Below are 21,287 nucleotides of genomic sequence, written 5' to 3'. Positions count from 1 at the left end.
AAACCACATTTCTTTATCTTGATAGCCTCTCTGAACTAAAGCCTTCTCATTTACGCGCCAGAGTCCATACTGGTAGTTCTAGGTATTCTTATAAGTATTCAAATGTTGGTCATATTATCAGATTTATTTCCAAGCTGTGGTTATATGAAGAGAGAACACACCTTAACACGGAAGTTTAGACTTTGAATTAACGGACAGACAATTCTTCACGCTGCGCTTTGCGCGCCGGCGGCACTGCCAGTGAAGTAGCGACCATTTGAAATTTGGAGAGGTATGTCCTCAGCACGCGAGTGCTTGGCTAGATGTGTCCACATCCTCTCAGACAGGGACCTCGGGATGTTCCACATACATAATGACTGACCTCGGGACATCTCTTTGTATATAAGTACCTACAGGGTTACCTACATGGTTACCTACTGGGTTAGTACTACCTATATGAGTACGTAGAGGGGAAAACTAGCTACTATATAGTTAGATATAGGCAACTGGTAACCTCACAGATATCTAGAGCGAGAGATATCTAAAGTAGACGTAAGATAAAGCGGGATATATTTACATGTGTATGTTTAGATGTGGTAATAAACAAAAGAAAAATATAGTCTATTGATAAATCTATGGTCTCTGACCTCGGGAGTATTCTACCAGACGGTGAGAAAACTCGAAAACCCACTGTAACCCAAGTAGAACAAGAGGTCTACACTACTAGGTATGGTTCATACTTGAACTTGAAGTTTCAATGCTGGAAGGTCATCCTTACTACCTAGGCTATGCTTAGATAGTCGTATCCATTGATGGATGTGAATGGTAAACCTGAAACCCATCGACATACCTGGGCACTAGCATACATGCGAGACATCAACTTGAAGTCACAGTTAAGCTTAAAGTTACAGTTCTTGAAGTCACAGCTGCACTTGAACTTGAACTTGAACTTAAAGGAGGAACGATCAAAATTGCAGCTGCACGTGAGCTTGCCCATGGCTCATGTTTCAAAGTGGTATATTTCCCCTCTTTCAACAATCCACCTGGCTGGAGATAAATAGCCTTTGATAGAGGGATTATATTGCCCTGTTTTAAAGAGTTTACCAGTCGCGTCGGTTTTGACCAATACACAACACGTCCTCTCCAGTTCTAGAGGTAGGTTAGATATGAAAGTTTACCTATGGGTGGTTGAATTATACATACTGAGTCTATATTCATTTCTTTCTTCAGATAGTATAGATTCCTTGCGAGTGAACTGCCACCATAGTGCTTTATTCCTTGTTCGTCTTCACTGGCATTCACAAGTTCCGCTTGAGTCTCAGGTGATTGGTTTCCAGACTCTTCTGGTGGATGGATCATATGTTTGATCTCACAGCGAAGGAAATCGGCCGCTGGGGAAAGTTCGAGAATTTCCATTTGAGATCCATTAAGTGCTGGAGTCAGATCGAAATTTTTAGTCTAAATCTTAAAGTTTTTAGTGATGAAAAGTTTCAAATTTTCGCAAAGTACTCACGAATCAAAAATAGCATATCATGCTTAAAATCGATGATACGGATGTTCAAGTTGATGCGCCTTGTCTGGTTGTCTGGTGGTTAAGGAGGGGTAAATAGTGGCTGAGGTACGTGTCTCCAGGCTTCTGGCCGACATGGATCTTTGCGCTTGGATGCCTAGTCTTTGAGATCACAACAAGTCTTCATTCCAATAGTGAAGTCCCCTAAGATGAAGATGGGGAGACCTAGCGACTATGCGATGCTGGAGAATTTCCATCTCTCGGGGGAAATACTTATGAAAAGTATCATTCCAGTCTTTATAACCTTGGAAGTATTGGACGTCTCAAAAACAGATACCGAGCAGTTGAAAGATAACCTAAATATGAGATGTGAAGAGAAATGGTTGCTGTCATTGGGCGTCGGAAATCAGATCAAATACACTGGAAGGAAATGCGAGCCTCATACAGGAAAGAGCACTGGTATACAGTTTAAATTCGTTTTATATCGAATTCCAAGGTTATTGAACATGACGTACTCCCTACAGGACTGTGATTGTCGTGGGGTTGAATCCACTTTCTCCAACTTGTTGGAGTTACCCCGTTACTCCCTGTGGAGACTATCAAGAACCGGGACACAGTATTGGAACTTTCTTTACCTTTTGTCACTTTCACTTATTGCCTGAAGTGATGCTGGTTCAAATTGATCAAAATGTCAACTCGCCGAGTCGCAATCATCCAATGGCATATCAAGGTAGACATCCACCCACTTCTAGCCAATACGCAGATACCGCAATCTATGACGCAAATGTCTACTCCGAGAGCTATCTAACCAACTTCCACGCAGGAACTCGCCATAGAGGAAAACCACGCTACAGCATGCAATTATATCAGGGAAGCAGCATCCCAAGGAGCTGAATTAGCCGTTCTCCCTGAGTGAGTGTCTTACCCAATTACTGGCAATCACAAACACGCCAGCTCTTTTGGCTAGATTGCCACCCCTGCATTCATCCAAACTTGGTAATCTGACTCAAACAGATACCATCTAAGTGGCTGGGCTCCGACAGATGAACTCTGGTCCACACAAGCTGGGCAATCATCCCAATACCTCAAAAACTACCAGTCGCTTGCAAAGGAACTCAAAATTTGTCTGGTACCAGGAACAATCATCGAAAAGGAAATCGGAGCCAATAACAGCACACTCTTCTACAACACGGCGTACTTCATCTCCAATGATGGGACTATCCTTGGAAAGTACCGCAAAAAGAACATCTGGCACCCTGAGCGCCCACATCTAGTATCTTCGGGATCAGAGAGCCACGCGGCGATAGATACGCCAATTGGGCGAATCGGGATGCTCATCTGTTGGGACTTGGCATTTCCTGAGGCATTTCGGGAATTAATTGCTGATGGGGCGGAAATTGTTATTATTCCTACTTTCTGTACGTCTTTCGGTCCCTTGCACCTCCTTTCAAGTCTCACGACTTTGTGGCTTACTCGTATAGGGACTCCAAACGATGCATCCGCTGATGCATTACGGCATAATCCCGCATCGGAGGCTTTGTTCCTCTCTTCGACCCTGACATCACGCTGCTATGAGAATACCTGTGGTATCATCTTCGTGAATGCGGCTGGACCAGCAGAGAACTTCCTGGGTATGTCGCAAGTGACCCTACCGATTGTTGGACCAGTAGCGAAGATGGGAAATGAGGAAGGTTTTCTTGTTGCCGATATGGATTTGGGATTATTGGATATTGCAGAGAGGAATTACAAGGTTCGGGAGGATATTCAAGCGGAAGGGTGGCACTACGTGTATCGGCATACATCAAGTCAGTAACTTAGTTACACAGGATCAGTTGAAAAAAGTTTTTGAATAAAGACGCAAAATGAAGCCCAAATTGGGCAGCTCCGAGATATGCAAGAATGGAAGACAACATTTGCCACTGGTATTGAGAACAGTAGAACGCTGAAAGATATGGCTTCGGAGCGGATTCGTCCGTGTCTCAGGATACGAATCCTAGTGTTTTTAGACAAACACAAACGATGAGTTATTTTTCTCAAATGCGGATGGCAGCATAGTGCTTTCCAAGAAGCCCCGAAGCTGTCTCATAGAAGGAGGAGTCGCCTCCAACTATGAACCCCAAGAACTCAACATAGGATCAAACTCTTTTGCCAATTTTATTGTCAACGCCATAGAACGACGCTCATTCTCCTTTGTCGACAATGTGATTGCAAAGTACACTCATAGCATACATACCGCTGTTGTACATGAGACTCAGTTTCTACACCAGCTCTTCCTCCTACTCCTCCTCCTCGTCGTCTTCGTCTTCATCGCAGCCTGCTACCTTCTCTTTTCCCTTTCCTTTTTTCTCTTCGCGTCTCTCTTGGGAGGTTGGGATGGTGGGCCTGGGTTCGTAAATACTTGATGGAACGTATCGCTCACCAGCCTTGATGTCTAATACATCTTATAAAAGCCACCTGCATCTGAGATTACACCGATTCTGGAGAATATTACGAACTTGAACATCAGAGAAGGTAAGTTCATATGTTCCAAAGGTTACAGCTTCGCTGGGAATCTCTACTCATCCAGGGAAGGAAATTCTGCTAAGTTCTTACTGTTCATCATAGGCCTCGATTCCTACTTGCGGCAGCCTTTATACAACCGTTCCAAGGTTTTTGACGCCCGAAACAACCGATTGGCATTGTTGGTATAATGAAGGCGTGGGATCAAAACAAACTATTTCTGTTGGTATTGTTATTGAGATGTTTTCTTGGTCTATACAAGCAACGATCTGGCACAGTTCAAGAGTCAATCTCTCAGATTAACAGACTACGGGGTCGTATAGAAGACGATCAAGCTTCCATCACGGAATTGCTTCCCAACCACGACAGGCCTTAGCTTTTGATTGTGAATAACACCAGTGATGGCTGGTGTAACCAAGACCGTGACCACTGGCATTACCCATAATCATAAGCCAAGGCTTTTCGTGGTTAGAGAGCCATTTCATCGTGGAAGCTTGGTCTTCTTCTCTGTTAATCTAGGAGATTGACTCTTGTTTCATCGATGCTTGCATTGACCCAGAAAACTTCCCAATAACTATACCCACAAGAGATTGGTTAAATCCACTCCCCAGTCAAAGATCGTTGTCGTGCTTGCTGAAGACTTATTGGTGGTTGGGCAGGCGTGTGTGCTTATGTGGCCGAAGATGGTGGTTGTGTTCTTATCGGGGTGGTCTTCGTGGTTGAGATGTCCTCGCTGTTCGCGACTGAGGTGTGGTAGCCACAGTAGGCTGTTTTGTAGTATTAGAGAGTTGATAGACAAATTCACAGTATCGTTGCTAGCCGGCCCAGCGAAACCTAGTACATCCGCCATTAAAGTTGGCTTCAGGCTCTATTGCGACGACACAAGAGACCCATGGCCCATGTTGGTCTACACATTGTTGACATGGAGCTTCTGCGAGTTGGCCAGTGATATGTGCAAGGAAGGACTCAATGTATGTCACATTACCCGATGTTAGTCTTCGGTGGACTTGAAGCCTGGCCGCGTCAATACGAGGTGTGGATGTCTTCCGGACGAGAGTGAGGCCTAACCTTTCATTCCCAACGAGATTTGTGACTGCCCGGTGGCACCAAAGCGGCATGCCACTGGCCGTACTGGCATTCGTTGAGACCATCTGACAGGGGGCTACCGAGACATTAGGTAGTTTAGTCCCAATACATATTAATAATGCCAGTCAACTTTTATGTAATAAAGTACTATTCATCCAATGTATAACAAAGTAAGCCATCAAGCGTAGACAAATCATTATTTGATACAGTCGTGATCTAGGAGAGGCTCAACGAGGAAAAGAAAACACAAGGAAACGGTATCAAGCTCTCAAATTCGGCAACAGAAAGCAAGGCGGAAGAAAATAATGGGGGATAAAAACTTCTCCGGTGGAAGCGCCTCAGAGAGAAGGAAAAACAAAAAAAACGATATCATGGCATGATAAATCCTGATGAATCCTACTCCTCCCGGAAGACGCACGGATGGAAACAGATGAATCAGATCTCCTAAACCCCCGCTAACCAGGATAAAGACCAAGAACTAACCGCTCTAAGGAAAGAAAAAGAAATCGGATCTAGGGCGGTATGGGGTCAGGAACTTTGCAAGCGGAGAGATGATGCGGAAGTACGAGATGTAGTCGAGAGGACTCGGGTTCTTGGCAAAGACACAAAGAGAAGTATGTTCAACTCTGTCAATGCGAACGAGTTCAATCGTATAGTCGATACTTCTCGTGATTTTCCTCTCTCCGGTCAAGAGAGATCCCTTACTGGACCTGGCTGACGATCTCACTAGCGCGAGACAGACTCTCAACCATCTGTTGGCACTCCTTCCGTCGGCGAATGGTGTAGTCGCTCTCCTTCAGAAGATCGTCCAGCTCGTTGCTGCGGTACATGTACTCGAGCAGCTCGGCCTGCATGGACTCCTTGGTGAATCTACATAACTATTAGCGAGAGAAATAACGAGGCATATGAAGGAGAACATACTGAACCAAAGTGTACATAACGGCCTTGGGAACCATGTCAATCATTGTACGCTTCACAATGTTAAAGTAAGAAGTGATGAGAAGTTCTAAAATAAGTATCAGTACCGAATAAACATAGCGAAAGATAATGCTCAAACTTACTGATAACCTCAACCTCGGTGGCTTCCCGCTCGGACAAGCTGGCAGAGGCCTTGAGGGTAGGAGGAGGGGCCTCCATGGCGGCCATCTTCTTCTTATTCTTGGAAGCCCAGAAGCTGCCGAAGAATCCGCTGCCGTTGGGAGACTCTCCGGTGGTATCCAGAGAGGGACTCTGAGCGCGAGCCGGGAGGGGCTTGCCGGTCTTAGGGTCCACCTGAGTGGGCTTGGCGGCTTGCTGGCGCTCGTTCACAAGAGTCATAGCCTAGAAATAAGTCAGCTCAAGTCCGGAGTCTGTAGAGTATGAAATTTAGATCTTACGCGGTGTCCATTGAGAAAGTCGGGGTGGCCAGTGTTGATGTAGGTAGCTTCCATGGCAATCAAGTCCTTGACCAGCTTGTTGGTAGGCTCCATGCACTTCTTGAAGAAGGCAATCACGACACCGTGGAACTTCTCCTTCAGCATAGGATAACGACGGAAAAGCTGCTTGGTCAGCAATTGACCGAGGATGCGAACCAGCTCGTCATAGACGAGCGAGATACACTTCAAGCTGGGCTCCTCCAGACGCTTGATCTGCTGCTTAACGATCAACTCGAAGGCAGTGGTGCCAACAAAGAGAGCGGGTGATGAACCAGATGAGTTGTAAAGAATGGTGCGGATATCGATATCCTTGACGTGGTCGAATGGATCAACGGCCTTGACACCGTTGGAGTAGAGCTCATGGAAGACAAAGCTAATACGAGCACCACCAGACAGCTCAATGCTAGAAAGCTCCTGGTTGTTACCCTCCAGGACAGTACGGTACTCGTTGCTGAACTCGGTGATAATGTTGAGAATAATGTTCGCGCTGTTGCCAAGCATCGAGTCGCCGAGTGATGAGAGCTCGGCAGTGTACTTCTGAAGAGAGGAGGAAATGCGACCCTTGATATCAGGCAGGGTCTGCTTAATGTGCATCATGAGGATCTGAAAATAAAAAAAGGTGTTGTTAGTACTGGATTTCTATACTCTGATCGCACTGCCAGAAATATTATTTCAAAGCTTACCAGGTTCAACTTGCGAGCCAGATAAGGAGTTCCGCAGTAAGAGGCTTTGTTTCGGTACGCCTTGTGATTCTCAAAGAAGTTCTTCTCGTTTTCCAGAGCCGCAGCAATGGGCTTCTTGTTCTCGATATCACGTTGACCACGGTTGACGACGGGGACATAACCCAGACGCAAGGGGATAATCCGTCCAGCGAGAATATCCACCACGTCGGTACCTTCATCCATAAGATCGACCTTACTCAGAACACCGATGGTGCGCTGTCCCTCTGGGTCCACCTCGCGTGCCAGCTTCAAACCGTCGGAGTTGGCCAAATCCTGGTTGGCTGAGGTGACAGCCAAGATAATTGCGTTGGGCTTGCTGATGTACTTGAGAACCATATCCTTGATTTGGCGCTCAATATCCTTGGGCTGGTCACCCACGGGAACCTTGGTCAGACCAGGCAGATCGACCAGGGTCAGGGTAAGGACATTCGGCGAGTAGATGCGCAGGTTAATGGGAATGGGCGAGATTCCGGCATTCTTGCCGACCTTGGACTCTGTCTCGCGAACAATTTCATCGCGGATCTTGTTGAAATCGAAGAACTTCTCGCCGGGAAGGTGTAGGAATTCACCGTATTCATCGATATTGGACGCACTGTCCGTCGTTTCCAACTTGATGTCGCCGTTCGGTTGGTTGGACGCGGGCTTGTTAATCAATTGAAGGATAAGAGGTCTGCGGGTGACAATTCCTGATCCACGAGGCAAGCTATATGTGACAAGGTAGGTAATTAGCAATGGCTGACGACGCCGGCGGAAGAGGCCCCGCCACCGCACCGCAGTGGGCAGCTGCCAGGACAAAATTCCACCCTCGAGCAGGGTTACAACACATACAAATCACGGCCAACAATATTCTCTAGTACTGAACTCTTTCCACTGGACTGCGATCCAACAACGGCAATCTGCGGCAGATCGATCGGGTTGTGCACCTAAAACCATATAGCGGCGGTGTCAGTCTTCTGGCGCGGAGACTAGGGGTTGTGTAAATTGTAGATTGGAGCGCAAGGCTACTTACACCGACGGTAGAGAACACATCCTGGAGCTTGTTGACCAGCGAAATCAAGCTAGGGTCATTAACATTTATGCTGCGCACGAGGTTAACTAGACCGCATCGGAGTAGAGAGGACAGGGGGAGCCGGGAGAGACGAACGAGTAGCCGGTGGTCGGGCTTGCCATGGTTGGCGATATGTAAAGCGGGACGGAAGAATTTCAAGTTTATTTCCTTTGAAATAGGAACTCAAGAGGTAAAGCAATCAGAGCCTCGTGGTGTAAGAGGCGGCAGAGGTCAAATGTTGTTTGTTGGTGTGTGAGAGCAAAGGCGGTGATGAGTGGCGGGTCAATAGGCCACAGTGTATGCACATGTGCGGGTCTGGGCTTATCACATAGTAAGGTATCCGTTAGGTAGAGAGTCATCTGGTACTAGGCATCAACAATTAAGATCAGATTCGATTTCTTTTTTAAGTCTGAACTATTTATGATGGACACCTGAGAAGGTACAGATAGAATCCATGAATCAGATGTGCATTCAGATAGTTAAATTATTTCCAAAAATTTGAAAGATCATATAGTATATCAAAAGAAATTGAATTCAGTGCTAAACTGCTAATTCTGGATTGGATCTTTCTATAGCAACAAGAAAAACAAATTTGCCCTAATGAAGAAAATTGTTTGAACATAACTACAGGGTAATGTGCTGATGAAAAGCGAGGGAGAAAAAAAAATACAAACTTAAGATGCAAAGTGTAAAATGATACCGTCTACTCATCAGAGACAGAGGCAAATCGATCAGACATGGACTGCAAGATCTTCTCATACTTGCCAGAGACCTCCTCCTCATCGGTGGGAACCTCGAACTTCATGTTCCGGAGAGAGTTCTGGATATCGCTGGTGGCCTCACGGACCTTGCTCCACTGCTGGCCTTGGGCAACAGCCTTTTGAGCCTCATCATGGTAACCCATGAAGGCCTTCATCATGTACTCAGTCTTCCACAGAGGGCAGAACTGATCGTAGTCACTGTAACCGTTCTGCTGGAGGAAGTCTTCCTTCAGCATAGCAGCGACGTCCAAAGTAATCTTGTCTCCGTCACCCAGAGCTGCCTTACCGACCAACTGCACAACCTGGTCAAGATCCTCAGACTTGGACAGCAACTCACGGATCTGATCACGCAGGCGAGGGAAGTCGGGGTTGTTCTTCTCGTAGAACTTATCCAGAACAGTGTTGTACTTGCTGTAGGAGATAGAAGTGTTGACCGAAGGGAAATGCTTACGTTGAGCAAGCTTCTTATCAAGACCCCAGAAAACCTGGACAATACCCAGGGTACTGCTGGTAACGGGATCAGAGAAATCACCACCGGGCGGTGAGACAGCACCGACAATGCTGACACTGCCTACACGCTCGGGGCTACCGAGGGAGCTGGTCTTACCAGCACGCTCGTAGAAGGAGGCGAGCTTAGCACCCAGGTAAGCAGGGAAACCCTGGTCAGCGGGCATCTCACCCAGACGACCAGAAATCTCACGCAAAGCCTCGGCCCAACGAGAACTGGAATCAGCCATCATAGCCACATTCTTGCCCTGGTCACGGAAGTATTCGGCAATGGTGATACCGGTGTAAATGGAGGCCTCACGAGCAGCCACAGGCATGTTGGAGGTGTTGGCAATCAGGCAAGTACGCTTCATGATAGGCTCCTTACGACCGTCGATGGTAATAGAGAGCTAAGAGTAGAATTAATGTGTCAGTAAAGACGAACAGCCAGCATAGCATTTTCCTAGGGGTGGCTTACCTCGGGGAAATCCATCAGAACTTCAGCCATCTCGTTACCACGCTCACCGCAACCAACATAAACAATGATATCACTGTTCGAGAACTTGGAGACAGACTGAGAAATGACAGTCTTTCCACATCCGAAAGCACCAGGAATACAGACGGTACCACCCTGGACACTGGGGAAGAGAGCGTCCAGCACACGCTGACCGACAATGAACGGCGCATCGGCGGAGAGCTTGTCGCTAACGGGACGGGGCACACGAACAGGCCAGGTCTGCATCATGCCGAACTCGGTCTTCTTTCCTTCGAACTCGACCTCCAGCAACTTCTCCTCGACGGTGTAGCTACCGGCGGCAGCTATGCGGGTAATGGTACCCCGAGCACGTGGGGGGAGGAGGATCTTGTGGTCGTTCACCAGACTGTTCTCAAAGACGGTACCCCAGACGTCACCACCGGTGATGTGGTCGCCGACCTTGAAGCTAGTGGGCTTGTACTCCCACTTCTTCTCACGGTCCAGCGCATTGACGGCGATACCACGGGGAATGTAAATGCTCCCCGACTTATCGGAGATGGCTTTGAGGGGTCGTTGAATTCCATCGTAAATTGTTTCCATCAAACCGGGACCGAGCTCAACAGAGAGGGGCTTGCCCGTTCGGGTAACAGGGTCACCAACTGTCAAACCAGCTGTTGTGCAGGAAAATCATCTGTTAGCAATGGCATTGAGGGTAATCGGGGGGGCAACCGGGGGTATACGTGGCCCAGAGACGGAATCGTACCAGTTTCCTCGTAAACCTGAATTGTAGCTTTATCTCCATCAATTCGAATAACTTCACCGACCAGCAAATCGTGACCAACGTGACACTAAATGAGAACGCTCATGATCAGCATTGTTTCGGGGTCCGGGGGTGGGAGCTTCGGGGAGGTCTTACCAACTCGTACATGGCACAACCGATCATATGTTCGGCCACAACGACAGGTCCGGAGACCGAGAAGATTGCGCCATGCTCCTTTTGCTCTGCCGAAGCCATCGTGGAGGTCTTTGTTGGGACTGAGGAGGAGACTGGGGAGGTGGATGTGGTCGAGTTGGTTAGAGTGGGTGAGTCTGGAAGCGGTGGGAGCTCGGGCGGTGGAGGTGATGGCGCACGCTCAAGCTCACCTCTGCTAATCAGAGTGAGTAAGGATGGCCGGGTCTTCAATCGAGGTCTCCCTAGACCTAACATTCGCTCAAATGGGATAGGGAATAAGTGAGGGAATTCATAGAGATCTGGGTCGATTGTCTTCCTGGGGAGCTGACACAGTCAATGGATTGACTAGGGCGCTGAGCTCGTGGAGTCCCCTAAACACTGTCATCCAATCCTCTCTCATTGTTCAGCGGGATTGGCGCTTTCCAGGCTCCGATGTATCTCCTAATTGAACTATCAATGCAGGTTAAGAAGTTCAGTTTGATATTTCATCATCACTGGAGGAATTTGATGCGTGTTTTCCAGCTTGAGATGACCACAAGCTGAAGATTGCAAAGGAATTGGTATCAAATTGTAGTATCAGGGTTTGAAGGTTCGACTTGTTTGTATTTCTTTTTATTCAAATATTTTCTTTGTGATCCACTGTATCTGTTTAGTTCAATAATTGATGTATGTGATGCTTTGCAGACTATTTTGGGTTGACACTCGATAGCGCTGCATAACATGCATAGTATCGCACATGTCTACTCTGCTCCCTGAGAACAGAAGCAGATGGCTATTGGAATTTCCCTATTGTCTGTTCTATTCTCTGGCAATATGAATGACTTGGAATTCGCACTTTGATAAATTAAAATATTGAATGTTTCCCTCATGGTATGGTTAATATTCCAAGTCTTATGCATATAGTGTCAACTGGTCTAGCCTTGAGGTGTTCAGAGTCCGTGCTACCACCAAACGGGCAGCTTTGAAATCAGCCATGCTTGATTATCTTGCATATTTCAATAATTTTGTCTTATTATTACTAGGGATGAGACTTCTAATTTAAGCTACTTGGGTAACTTTCGGACATTTTGAGTATCCTGAGTCCAATCTTGATAGCTACTAGGTACTACTGTAGGTATATCAATGCTATTCCGGTTTCAAAGCGGGAAGCAGCATTGTGGCGTTTCCGAATGACCTTCAGGAATAGTGACAGGTTTAAAAATACTGGATACTGCACACATGCCCAGGTGTGCAGGCTTGATATTAATATGACTACATGGACAAAGCGTCCTAATTAGTGATAAAACTCCAATAGTTCCTAGGTAATGACGTTGACATCTTAAAATGCTACTACCTCAAGCCTAGCGGAAACTCACGAATACGACTACATAGTATCACTGACAGTTATAACAAAAGTATCATTCTTTGACTATTACATGGGATATAAAGAATTGACATAGCGACAGAAAATAATCTCACATTTTCAAAAGAGTTGAACTGAAACCGAGCCGGGTCAGCATGGATGGTGGTCCGCTGGTCTCCATCCTATACGGATTCCACTGAACAACTTGACTGAAATCACAAGGAATTTATTTCTATTCTCTCATAGTCAGCTGAATTAGATTCTCTGAGACTATTTCGGTTCAACATACTCCGCATCCCTTGCAGGAACAGTTACCACTGGTGCAAGTGCAGCCCTGAGCACCGGTACAGGAGCAATTGGATCCACAGCCACAACCCATGATGTGTGAACAGAAGCGTTAAAAGTGGTATAGAGATAGCTTGAGGGTAAGATCAAACTTGAAGATTTTTGTTGGAAAATATTATGCTGCTAGAAAGAAAGAGATCCTCTCTCTTCTTTATATGTGATTGAATACCTGTAGTACCAGAGGCATCATGATGTCGTCAGTGGAGAAGATGAACCACTCTTTTTTGTTGAATGTGTTCAGTATGAGAACTTCAATGTTGAAGTAGAACCCCTTAGGGTACAGTCATGGCTCGTGACCTCCAGGCTTTCGTCTCAATATCAAGCTTGATTAAACTCTTATGAGATGTGCCAGTTATCAACAGTTGAAGGGGGAAATGAAAAGTAAAAGAGCTGTTGACTCTCCCGAGTCCCTTATACTACATACTATATAGTATACTAGTAGATCCAGAACCGACCTGCGATGATCTACAACTACAACTATAAAACTCGAGATACTTCTGAAACCAAGAGGACCAATAATAGTCCTTATAGAACACTAGTCATGCCCATATTAAATAATAGGCCGCGATGTAAAATCGTTTTACAACGTAGCCTCCATTTCCTCAATATGGTAACAGCTGGTCCATAACGACTAATCGCCGAGAAAACACGTAAAGACTTGAATTTCTTGCAACTTGACCTCAGCTGATAACTCTCTCTTTTTCCAAATCACACCCTCTCACATCCCCACTCGCATTGAGCAGAAAATCCCGAAATCTGCATTGATGTCCATCTCGTGACGCGGGCTACTGACTTTCTTGTGACCCGAGAAATCGTCCCCATCACTGGCCCGATAAGCGTCTCCGCCCAATACATGAGAACGTAAGGGAATCAACTTTCTCAAGTGTTCACATCTCAAGATCTTTCGCTTCTGAACCTGACTCAAAATCCTTTTCCAAACACCATATGACCAAATCTTCTTGATTCTCCACCACTCCCGACTCAAGCTCGCAGCTTATTCCTTGCTGTTGGAGCTACAACCTCCATCCTCCGGGGTTTCTCTAACCATTTCTGGTCTGCTCACCTGGTTCTTTAACAAGAACCAGGGAATCGGGCAGATCTCAAACAGACAGTCGACCTGGCTGACAATCCAAACCACCCATCTTCCACTCCCGACAACGTTGAGCTTTCTCTGCCCCACGAGTCCACGGGTTCCAATACCCTGAATCCGGACGACCCCCCCATCTACCCAGCTCTTCTCCGCAACTCCCCAACCTCCACCCGCCAGGCCCGTCAGGACTACCTCCCCACAATACCTTTCTCCAACCCATCGACGACGCCTTCCTAGACAAACCCGTGCTCCTGCACCTTCGCCAGCAGGAACTCCATCCCTACCAGACGTCAGGCCCGGCGAAGCTGCGGCCCAGGACGAACACGAACAATCCGGCCAAGCTGACGACCGTTCCCCTTCTCGCAAGCGCAGGCGCCTGCACAATATGCGACCCGATGGGCTCTCGAGCAAGAATGGCCTGTCACAGGTTTCCAACGGATCTAGTACCCGGAAAGCCAATTTGAAGGGTCAGGCGACCGCAGGTGCAACTCCCGAGTCGAATTCAAGGGAGACCACGAAGGCACTAGCAAGTGCCACATATTATGGGCATAGTCGAGAGGAGGTGACTCGGATCTTGATTCAGAGTCTAAATGAGCTGGGGTACGGTGAATCGGCCGCAAAGTTGAGCGAGGAGAGTGGCTACCAGCTGGAATCGTCGGGCGTGGCGACGTTCAGAAGTGCGGTGTTGGGTGGACGTTGGCCTGAAGCTGAGAGGATTCTGGTTCTCTCATTCCCGCCCAGGAATACTCTGCAGACGAGACAAAAGACGGAATCGGAGGAAATGCTGGTGTTGGGTCAAAATGCAAACAAGGCCGAAATGCTATTTCACTTGCGACAACAGAAGTTCTTGGAACTCCTAGAGAGACGTGATCTGGTTGCTGCACTCGCTGTGCTTAGGCAAGAACTGACACCTCTGAACTACGATGTCGAGCGTCTTCATGCCTTGTCCAGGTTAGTTACCCCTCCATCCGAACTGCTGTATATGTTTCTGACCTAACAACTATTTAGTCTGCTCATGTCTCCACCGGAGTCACTCCATGATCAACCAGGCTGGGATGGTTCCGTGAAAGCATCTCGAGAACAACTCTTAGTTCACCTCTCCAGTAAGGGACTCGACCGACTTCAAAAATCATACAGCTCACTAATGTGTCGTTAGAATCTATCTCCCCCTCTGTCATGATCCCCCAACACCGCCTGGCTATCCTGCTAGACCAAGTGAAGCAGGCCCAGATCAACAATTGCATGTACCACAATATCGCCCACCCGCCTTCTCTGTATTCAGATCATTCCTGCGACCGCAGTGATTTCCCATTGGAAATTGGTGCTAGTCTGACGCAGCACACGGATGAGGTGTGGCATTGTGGATTTTCCCACGATGGAACCAAACTGGTCACTGCGGGCAGTGACAAAATGGTGCTCATTTACGATACGCGCGATTTCTCCATCATTCACAAGTTGCATGATCATGGCAGTGGAGTCGCTTTTGCCAGCTGGAGTCCGGATGACTCTAAGCTAATCACTTGCTCCCAAGACAAAAAGGCCCGAGTCTGGAATGTCGAGGTAAGAATCTCCTATGCCGCTCCCAATATCGGACAATGACTTAGTACTGACTGATTTAATATAGACTGGCCGTTGCATTCTGACCATGGATCATCATTCTGAGCCAGTCACAGCTGCAGGCTGGGCGCCAGACGGAGAATCCTTTGTTACGTCCTCCTTCGACCCAAACTCCCCAATCTGTCACTGGAGTTTACGTGGGTCCTGTCTACACGTCTGGAAAGGTGGATTCCGCGTGCAAGACTGCGCTATCAGTCCCGATGGACGGAGATTGGTAGCAGCAGACACAGACTCAAAGCTCCACGTCTTCGACTTCCGCACATACGAAGAGGACTACTGCCTCTCCTTGTCTAGCAAGCCCACGTCTCTCGCAATCAGTCGAGACTCGAAGAGTATGCTTGTGAACCTGAAGCAAGGTGAAATCCACCTTATTGACCTCGAAACCACTGCGGTGATCCGGCGCTTTAAGGGTCACAAACAAGCCGACTGGGTAATTCGCAGTACCTTCGGTGGTGCCGGTGAGAACTTTGTTGTTAGCGGAAGTGATGGTAAGTTTTTTTTTTGCACTTGAAACAGTATGTACAAACTTGCTAATCAAATTTCAAGATTCTTGTGTCTATATTTGGCACAAAGAGAACGGATACCTCGTTGAAACCCTGCAGGGGCACGAGAAGGGTTGCGTGAACTCCATTTCATGGAATCCAGCTGATCCTGGGATGTTTGCTTCGGCCGGCGATGACCGTGCCGTGCGAGTGTAAGAACTCTCTCCATTTTTCTAAGTAAATTTTATTGACAAGCACCTTCAGTTGGACTCGAGAACGCGATCCCCTCCGTGATCCTTTACGCTATGCCGGTGGTCTCAGTATGATTGGCGGGGCTTCATCAAACATCTTCCCTCGCACAAGTGCTCTGCGAACAACCTCCCCTCACGTCCTTTGAGATCATCAAACCACACTCCCGACAGCCGATGATTACTCGATTTATTATGGCTTCACGACTCGACAACATTTTGAATTATCCCCCGCTACTTATCTGTACCACGAATCAAGAAAGGCACTTGGCGCTACGTTCTTCCGGATGGCTTGACCGATAAACCTGGGTTTATGCAGGCCTTTCTTATTTTATTTTTCCGAGATCCATCTCTCAACATCGTTCCCCTTTTATTGATTTTCCCTTCTGCTACTTGATGTCCTTTCGTTATCCTATTCCCCTTTATCTTGCCCGCCACCCTTCATGCTTCAATCTATCCTTTATGACATGCCCCTTACCCTATTACCATCCTTCTTTATCATCCATCCCAGACAACCCCCCTTAGCAGTCTTCTTAGAAAGCATCTCATCAATACAGGAAAGGCGTCTTTCGACCAATTCATCCTCGGGGAGCTTTGGTCTTCTTGTTGTGCACGGTACATGTTAAATACCGCTGTATGGGTTTGGCTATTGATTTGTCTGTTCGGTATTTTGCTTAGTGGCGTTATCATGAATTTGAATTAGGAAATGTATCTTTTTTTTTCTGATCTCTCGTGAAGCATAGTGGTAAGCATGAAATCTACTACTAGTATGGACCTCTGCTCCGAATTTATAACTGATAAAGTCTAATTTCGGGACTTTATCAGTCCAAAGCTGTTATATGTCCAAAGTAGCACAGATAGGCGTGATAGTTCTTGAATTATTTGAAAAAAAGTGTCAAATTTTGTTTGAATTCCATCAGTCGTAACTCCTAACACACAAAAAAGTAAACCGGGTAAAGAGTAAAGTCCAGCATAGACAGAAATAAAGATATTGCTCAAGCACCCATATTTCAATGTTCAGAATAGGTAATATCATGAGTGCAGCTTCTACAGGTGCAAGGCGTTAGCGACTAAAACCATCATCTGTAGACAACATTTCCTCACTGAATCAAATTGTTTTTCCCTTCCCTCCACGCGAGATTTTGGCTTTGCATCGATTTACAAATCGAAAGCCCTATTTTCCGAAACCGAACACAATGAACGGAAATTTGCAGGAAGCAGAATATGCAAGAGCCGTGCGGGAAATGCAGTAAGCAACAAGGATGTTATTGATTTGAGTCGTTGAAAGGCGAGGGTTGAGTACATGGTCGTGGCAAATTATGAGAGCAGATCGGCAACTGTAGAAATTTCATTAGTAAAAAATAAAGCCAGAAGTATTGAACTTGGTTCGACTCACCATTCATAGGCATCTCATCGATCTGAGTAGAGTAGTACAACTCAATATCACGCAGAATGCGAACGTCATCGCTGGTGACAAAGTTGATAGCAACGCCCTTACGGCCGAAACGACCGGATCGACCGATACGGTGAATGTAGTTCTCACGGTTGGTAGGCAGATCGTAGTTAATAACGAGAGAAACCTGCTGCACATCGATACCACGAGCCCACACATCGGTAGAGATGAGAACACGAGAGTTACCCTGACGGAAATCCTGCATAATGCTATCACGCTCCTTCTGAGGCATCTCACCGTGCATACTAGACACAGTAAAGTTGGCTTCACGCATCTTGTCGGTTAACCAATCGACCTTTCGGCGAGTATTACAGAAGATCACAGCTTGGGTGATCGTCAAAGTGTCGTAGAGATCGCAGAGAGTATCGAACTTCCACTCCTCCTTCTCAACCGCAATGAAATATTGCTTAATTCCTTCCAGGGTCAATTCGTCACGCTTAACCAGGACGCGGACTGGGTCTGTCATAAACTTGGTAGTCATATCCAGCACATCGTAGGGGAGAGTAGCCGAGACAACGACAACCTGTGTCGCGGGAGGAAGGTATCGGTAGACATCGTAAATTTGCTCGCGGAAACCTCGGTTGAGCAGTTCATCGGCCTCATCAAGGACGAGCATCTTAATGTGACGGGTGCGCAGGTTTCGGCGACGGATCATATCAGCGACACGACCAGGGGTTCCAGAAACGACGTGTTGACCGTAGTCGAGCTTGCGAATATCTTCACCGATGTTGGTTCCACCAATGCAAGCGTGGCATTGAACGTTCATGTAATCTCCGAGGGCCATAATGACGGACTGAATCTGGGTTGCAAGTTCGCGAGTTGGGGAGAGGACCAAAGCTATAAATCTAGTGATTAGTTTCAGAGCAACCACTGGTGCTGAAAAGAAATATTCCTACCTTGGGTCTCGCGCACAACGGTATCGATAACCTGCAGAGTACTAATCGAGAAGGTTGCTGTTTTACCAGTACCGGACTGGGCCTGCGCAATGGTATCACGACCTTTGCAAATCTGAACAATGGCACGCGACTGGACAGCCGATGGGGACTCGTAACCGTAGGCGTAAATTCCACGAAGCAGGCTCTCCTTCAGGTGCATATCCTCGAAAGTCGGGGCCACAGTGACCTCCTTGGAGGTGTTAAACTCCATGCGCTCTGGGACCATTTGTTAGAACAGTTCATTTCTCCACGTCTCTGGGAAAGGGCGCATACCTTCAGCGCGTCTGTCGATTCCTTCCGCCATGATGAAAATGGAGGTATCAAGAGTTTACCAAAGGGTAAAGCAAAAGTCTGGGGTATTGAAGTACGTCAGGTAGAAGTGAGAGTTCAACTTTTTGCGATCGAGGCGGTCGAGTCACATGACTGCCTTCAAAGCTTCAGCTTGGGATCCGCGAACTTCTTCTCTTCCTACCGCGACTGATTTTAACGTCCACTTTTCTACGTGCCGACCGTTTAATACGCAGATTTGCGGTCGCATATTAATCATGATTCTGGAAGATCAGCGATTTATCCACGAGGATCTGGAGCGATTGGAGCAAGCCATCGCCGATCGCGTGGCTGAACAACCTCGAACTGTAAGTTCCGCCTTCTACTGATAAACTGGAGTATTGGTATACTAATAAACTGTGCTTGGAAAATATAGCTCCGTGAACGTTTAGCGAATGAACATGAGATCGCGAAGTTTTTAGACCGCATCGAGGTCCAGTCGAAACGATTGTTGGAGATCTACAAAGATGCGGATGGTCTTCGTGAGAAAGAGGTGCAGTCGATCTCAACAGGCGATCAGTTCGAAGAATTCTACAAGCAACTCGAAGGAATTAAAGACTTCCACAAGCGATACCCCAATGAACCAGTTGAGAACCTCGAACAAGCATACAAGCCCCGTCAACCTGGAGATGTTGAATCCATGGAGATCGACAATATGTTCACCGGCGAAGAGCGTTTCGGGAAATTCTTCGATTTGACCACCATTCACGAGCAGTACCTGAACCTTCCTGGAATCAAGCGCCTCAACTATGTCGAATACCTCGGCGTTTTCGATACCTTTACCCCGCCAGCCATGAACGTCAAGCGAAAAGATAAGGTCTCTGATAAGTATTTCCGCTATGTCACCGAGTTGGCTACCTACCTAGAAGGATTCTACAAGCGAGTCAAGCCCCTGGAGGACTTCGATGCACTGGTCGCTACTTTTGATGAGGAATTCGACAAGCAATGGGAAGCAAAGGAGGTTCCTGGGTGGACAGAGGAGCAGGGCAGCAAGAGCACAGCAGCAGGTTCAGGCGAAGGATTGTGGTGCTCAGACTGCGAGAAGGAGTTCACAAACGAGAACGTCTACCGAAACCATTTGACCGGCAAGAAGCACATCCGAGCCGCAGAGGCCAAAAAGGCTTCTGGCACAACGACTCCGGCTCCTCAACCATCTACAAACCAATCATCTTCTCTCGCAAAGGATTTGAAGGAGCGCGCTGTCGCTGGACGAGAGCACCGCGTGCGCTGCTTAACAGACATACTTAAGGACGAACGAGAAGCTACCAGACACGATGTCGTCCGCCGACAAGGCCTAACAGAGCGTGAGCGCCGAACAGATTGGGAGGATTTGATGGCTGAGCATGAGAGTCGTGGTGAGGGTCGTGCGGGTGAAGAGTCTGATGATGATGACGAGAGAATTTCGAACCCGCTGAATGTGCCTCTTGGATGGGACGGAAAGCCCATCCCCTACTGGCTTTATAAATTACACGGGTTGGGAGTCGAGTACCCGTGTGAGATTTGCGGAAACTATGTGTATATGGGTCGTCGGGCATTCGATAAGCATTTCGGAGAAGCCACTCACATTTACGGACTGAAGTGTTTGGGAATTACCTCCAACACTAACCTCTTCCGTGAAATCACTCGCATCGACCAGGCCATGCGTCTTTGGGAGAAATTGGAGCAAGACCGCAAGAGGGAACGCGACTCACGGGATAACGTTGTGCAGATGGAGGATGCTGAGGGTAATGTCATGCCAGAGAGAGTCTACTATGATCTCCAGAAGCAAGGCATTCTCTAATGGACAGAATTTCACTATTCTCATGTTTTCATTTGGAACGGGGAAACGCTCATACAAAAGCTTGGTGTTAGGCGAATGGCAAGGCTCTTTTAATTGTTCTGAAAACTGTTGTATTATCATTGGTCTACCCCAATATGATTTCATTCATCAATTATATCACCCTCACTATGTTCAAGGATATTTGCAATAACCCACCGCTATTATTTACAAAACTCACGGGCCATGACGGGCAGCCATCTGGGCAGGGTCTTCAAGTTAGAACTAACCAAAGCATCCCATCAATGGACCGCATGTATGAGCCTTTCCGCCCCATGATCGCCTGTTGGCTCACCGTCCTTCGTCAGTGTTTGGCTGAGAAGCCATCTCTTCTGCTTCAAGTATTTACTCTGTATGTCCAGGTGGCCCACAGTCTCGTTTCCAACGCTAGTCAAGTCACACCGCATGGTACTATACCTATAATGATACCCAATCTTCAAAGTTTGGGATTGGTACCTAATGGGCACATGATGACATCCACAGAAACAGGAGCCAGTGCCCCGGGGAAACCCCCACCTGCCTTGGGTACGTTTATGGTGCACCTTCATGTGTGGGCCCTCGTCGGCACCTACCTCCAGGGCTACCCAGCTAGCCACCCAGCTAGCTACCTAGGCACCTGGGCACCTCTAGTGCCCAGGCGGCTGCCTAGGCGATGACTAAAGATTTCCATGCATATAAGCTCCAGCCCTGGAGGACTTA

General features: G+C 47.3%; 7 protein-coding genes across 7 annotated transcripts; 3 read left to right on the top strand and 4 right to left on the bottom strand.

Annotated features, from left to right (window-relative positions):
* Positions 1 to 2,177: 2,177 nt before the first annotated feature.
* On the top strand, positions 2,178 to 3,302 carry N7483_002859 (carbon-nitrogen hydrolase family protein; the record flags this gene model as incomplete). The annotated part of the gene is made up of 4 exons (XM_057086296.1): positions 2,178 to 2,219; positions 2,313 to 2,401; positions 2,504 to 2,907; positions 2,971 to 3,302. The coding sequence occupies 4 exons, from the start codon at positions 2,178 to 2,180 to the stop codon at positions 3,300 to 3,302; spliced, it is 867 nt and encodes a 288-aa protein (XP_056952445.1).
* Positions 3,303 to 4,329: 1,027 nt separating this feature from the next.
* N7483_002858 (uncharacterized protein) lies at positions 4,330 to 4,838 on the bottom strand (the record flags this gene model as incomplete). Its single annotated transcript, XM_057086295.1, has 2 exons — positions 4,330 to 4,495; positions 4,573 to 4,838. 2 exons carry the CDS (start codon positions 4,836 to 4,838, stop codon positions 4,330 to 4,332), a joined length of 432 nt encoding a protein of 143 aa, XP_056952444.1.
* Positions 4,839 to 5,775: 937 nt separating this feature from the next.
* N7483_002857 (dynamin-like GTPase vpsA) lies at positions 5,776 to 8,381 on the bottom strand (the record flags this gene model as incomplete). Its single annotated transcript, XM_057086294.1, has 8 exons — positions 5,776 to 5,944; positions 5,996 to 6,080; positions 6,136 to 6,394; positions 6,451 to 7,092; positions 7,173 to 7,914; positions 8,040 to 8,134; positions 8,221 to 8,290; positions 8,356 to 8,381. 8 exons carry the CDS (start codon positions 8,379 to 8,381, stop codon positions 5,776 to 5,778), a joined length of 2,088 nt encoding a protein of 695 aa, XP_056952443.1.
* A 581-nt stretch (positions 8,382 to 8,962) lies between these two features.
* On the bottom strand, positions 8,963 to 11,188 carry N7483_002856 (H(+)-transporting V1 sector ATPase subunit A; the record flags this gene model as incomplete). The annotated part of the gene is made up of 4 exons (XM_057086293.1): positions 8,963 to 9,916; positions 9,985 to 10,652; positions 10,745 to 10,829; positions 10,898 to 11,188. 4 exons carry the CDS (start codon positions 11,186 to 11,188, stop codon positions 8,963 to 8,965), a joined length of 1,998 nt encoding a protein of 665 aa, XP_056952442.1.
* A 2,907-nt stretch (positions 11,189 to 14,095) lies between these two features.
* On the top strand, positions 14,096 to 16,206 carry N7483_002855 (WD40 repeat domain-containing protein; the record flags this gene model as incomplete). The annotated part of the gene is made up of 6 exons (XM_057086292.1): positions 14,096 to 14,661; positions 14,719 to 14,813; positions 14,867 to 15,270; positions 15,335 to 15,815; positions 15,874 to 16,021; positions 16,074 to 16,206. 6 exons carry the CDS (start codon positions 14,096 to 14,098, stop codon positions 16,204 to 16,206), a joined length of 1,827 nt encoding a protein of 608 aa, XP_056952441.1.
* Positions 16,207 to 17,374: 1,168 nt separating this feature from the next.
* Positions 17,375 to 18,749, bottom strand: N7483_002854 (ATP-dependent RNA helicase eIF4A; the record flags this gene model as incomplete). Its single annotated transcript, XM_057086291.1, has 4 exons — positions 17,375 to 17,394; positions 17,454 to 18,347; positions 18,407 to 18,661; positions 18,719 to 18,749. 4 exons carry the CDS (start codon positions 18,747 to 18,749, stop codon positions 17,375 to 17,377), a joined length of 1,200 nt encoding a protein of 399 aa, XP_056952440.1.
* A 241-nt stretch (positions 18,750 to 18,990) lies between these two features.
* N7483_002853 (SF3a splicing factor complex subunit PRP9) lies at positions 18,991 to 20,552 on the top strand (the record flags this gene model as incomplete). Its single annotated transcript, XM_057086290.1, has 2 exons — positions 18,991 to 19,080; positions 19,149 to 20,552. 2 exons carry the CDS (start codon positions 18,991 to 18,993, stop codon positions 20,550 to 20,552), a joined length of 1,494 nt encoding a protein of 497 aa, XP_056952439.1.
* Positions 20,553 to 21,287: the final 735 nt, after the last annotated feature.

The sequence above is a fragment of the Penicillium malachiteum genome, assembly GCF_028827825.1.
Source record: "Penicillium malachiteum strain IBT 17515 chromosome Unknown utg000001l:1.0-8184562.0:1.0-8186909.0, whole genome shotgun sequence".
Classification (NCBI taxonomy): Eukaryota; Fungi; Ascomycota; class Eurotiomycetes; order Eurotiales; family Aspergillaceae; genus Penicillium; species Penicillium malachiteum.
Note: the sequence above shows the minus strand (reverse complement) of the source record. Positions and strands in the feature narration are given on the sequence as shown.